Source organism: Neopelma chrysocephalum, unplaced genomic scaffold (genome assembly GCF_003984885.1).
Source record: "Neopelma chrysocephalum unplaced genomic scaffold, ASM398488v2 Primary Assembly neopelma1_93692, whole genome shotgun sequence".
Classification (NCBI taxonomy): domain Eukaryota; kingdom Metazoa; phylum Chordata; class Aves; order Passeriformes; family Pipridae; genus Neopelma; species Neopelma chrysocephalum.
This window is the reverse complement of record NW_020922406.1, coordinates 1-799: the sequence shown is the minus strand read 5'-3', so window position 1 is coordinate 799 and position 799 is coordinate 1. Positions and strand designations below refer to the sequence as shown.

Sequence of the window (799 nt, the reverse complement as noted above, 5' to 3'; positions counted from 1 at the left end):
CGGCCCCATATCGCGACACGTGCCCCCATATCGCACCACATGACCCCGTATCATGACATGTACTCCCAGATCACAACTCCCGTATCGTGACACACAACCCCCTATCGCGACACGCGACCCCGTATCGTGACATGGGGCCCCGTATCGCGACGTGGACTCCCGTATCGCGACACACGACCCCATATCATGACATGTACTCCCATATCGCAACTCCCATATCGCGACACGCGACCCCCTATCGCGACATGCGGCCCCATATCGCGACACGTGCCCCCATATCGCACCACATGACCCCAGATCATGACATGTACTCCCATATCACAACTCCCATATCGCGACACGCGACCCCGTATCGCAACAGGTGCTCCCATTTCACGACACACGACCTTATATCACAACATACGACCCCGTATCATGACACACAACCCCATATCACGAAACACGGCCCCATATCGCGACACGTGCCCCCATATCGCAAGGCCCGACCCCATATCGCGACACGTACTTCTATATCGCGACACCCGCCCCCCCCGTATCGCGCCGCGCTCCCCCACCTTCCACGTACTCCATGACCATGCAGAGGTGGCGGCGGGTCTGGAAGGAGCAGAACATGGAGACGACGAAGGGGTTCTCGGCGAAGGTGAGGATGTCGCGCTCCACGAAGGCCTGCTGCACCTGGTTCCGCAGCAGCAGGTTCTGCTTGTTGATCTTCTTCATGGCGAAGCGCTGACGCGTCGCGCGGTGACGCACCAGGTACACCGCCCTGGCACCCAAAGGAACACACCTGAGCACACCTGGG

General features: G+C 59.7%; 1 protein-coding gene across 1 annotated transcript in view; it reads right to left on the bottom strand.

Annotated features, from left to right (window-relative positions):
* LOC113980324 (microtubule-associated serine/threonine-protein kinase 3-like) overlaps positions 1–758 on the bottom strand; it is a gene marked incomplete at its 3' end in the record, with an annotated part of 1,013 nt that extends 255 nt beyond the window's left edge. The window contains exon 1 of the mRNA XM_027707549.1: positions 555–758. Coding sequence (XP_027563350.1) covers positions 555–717 — 163 coding nt within the window. The remainder of the gene's footprint in view (positions 1–554) is intronic.
* Positions 759–799: the final 41 nt, after the last annotated feature.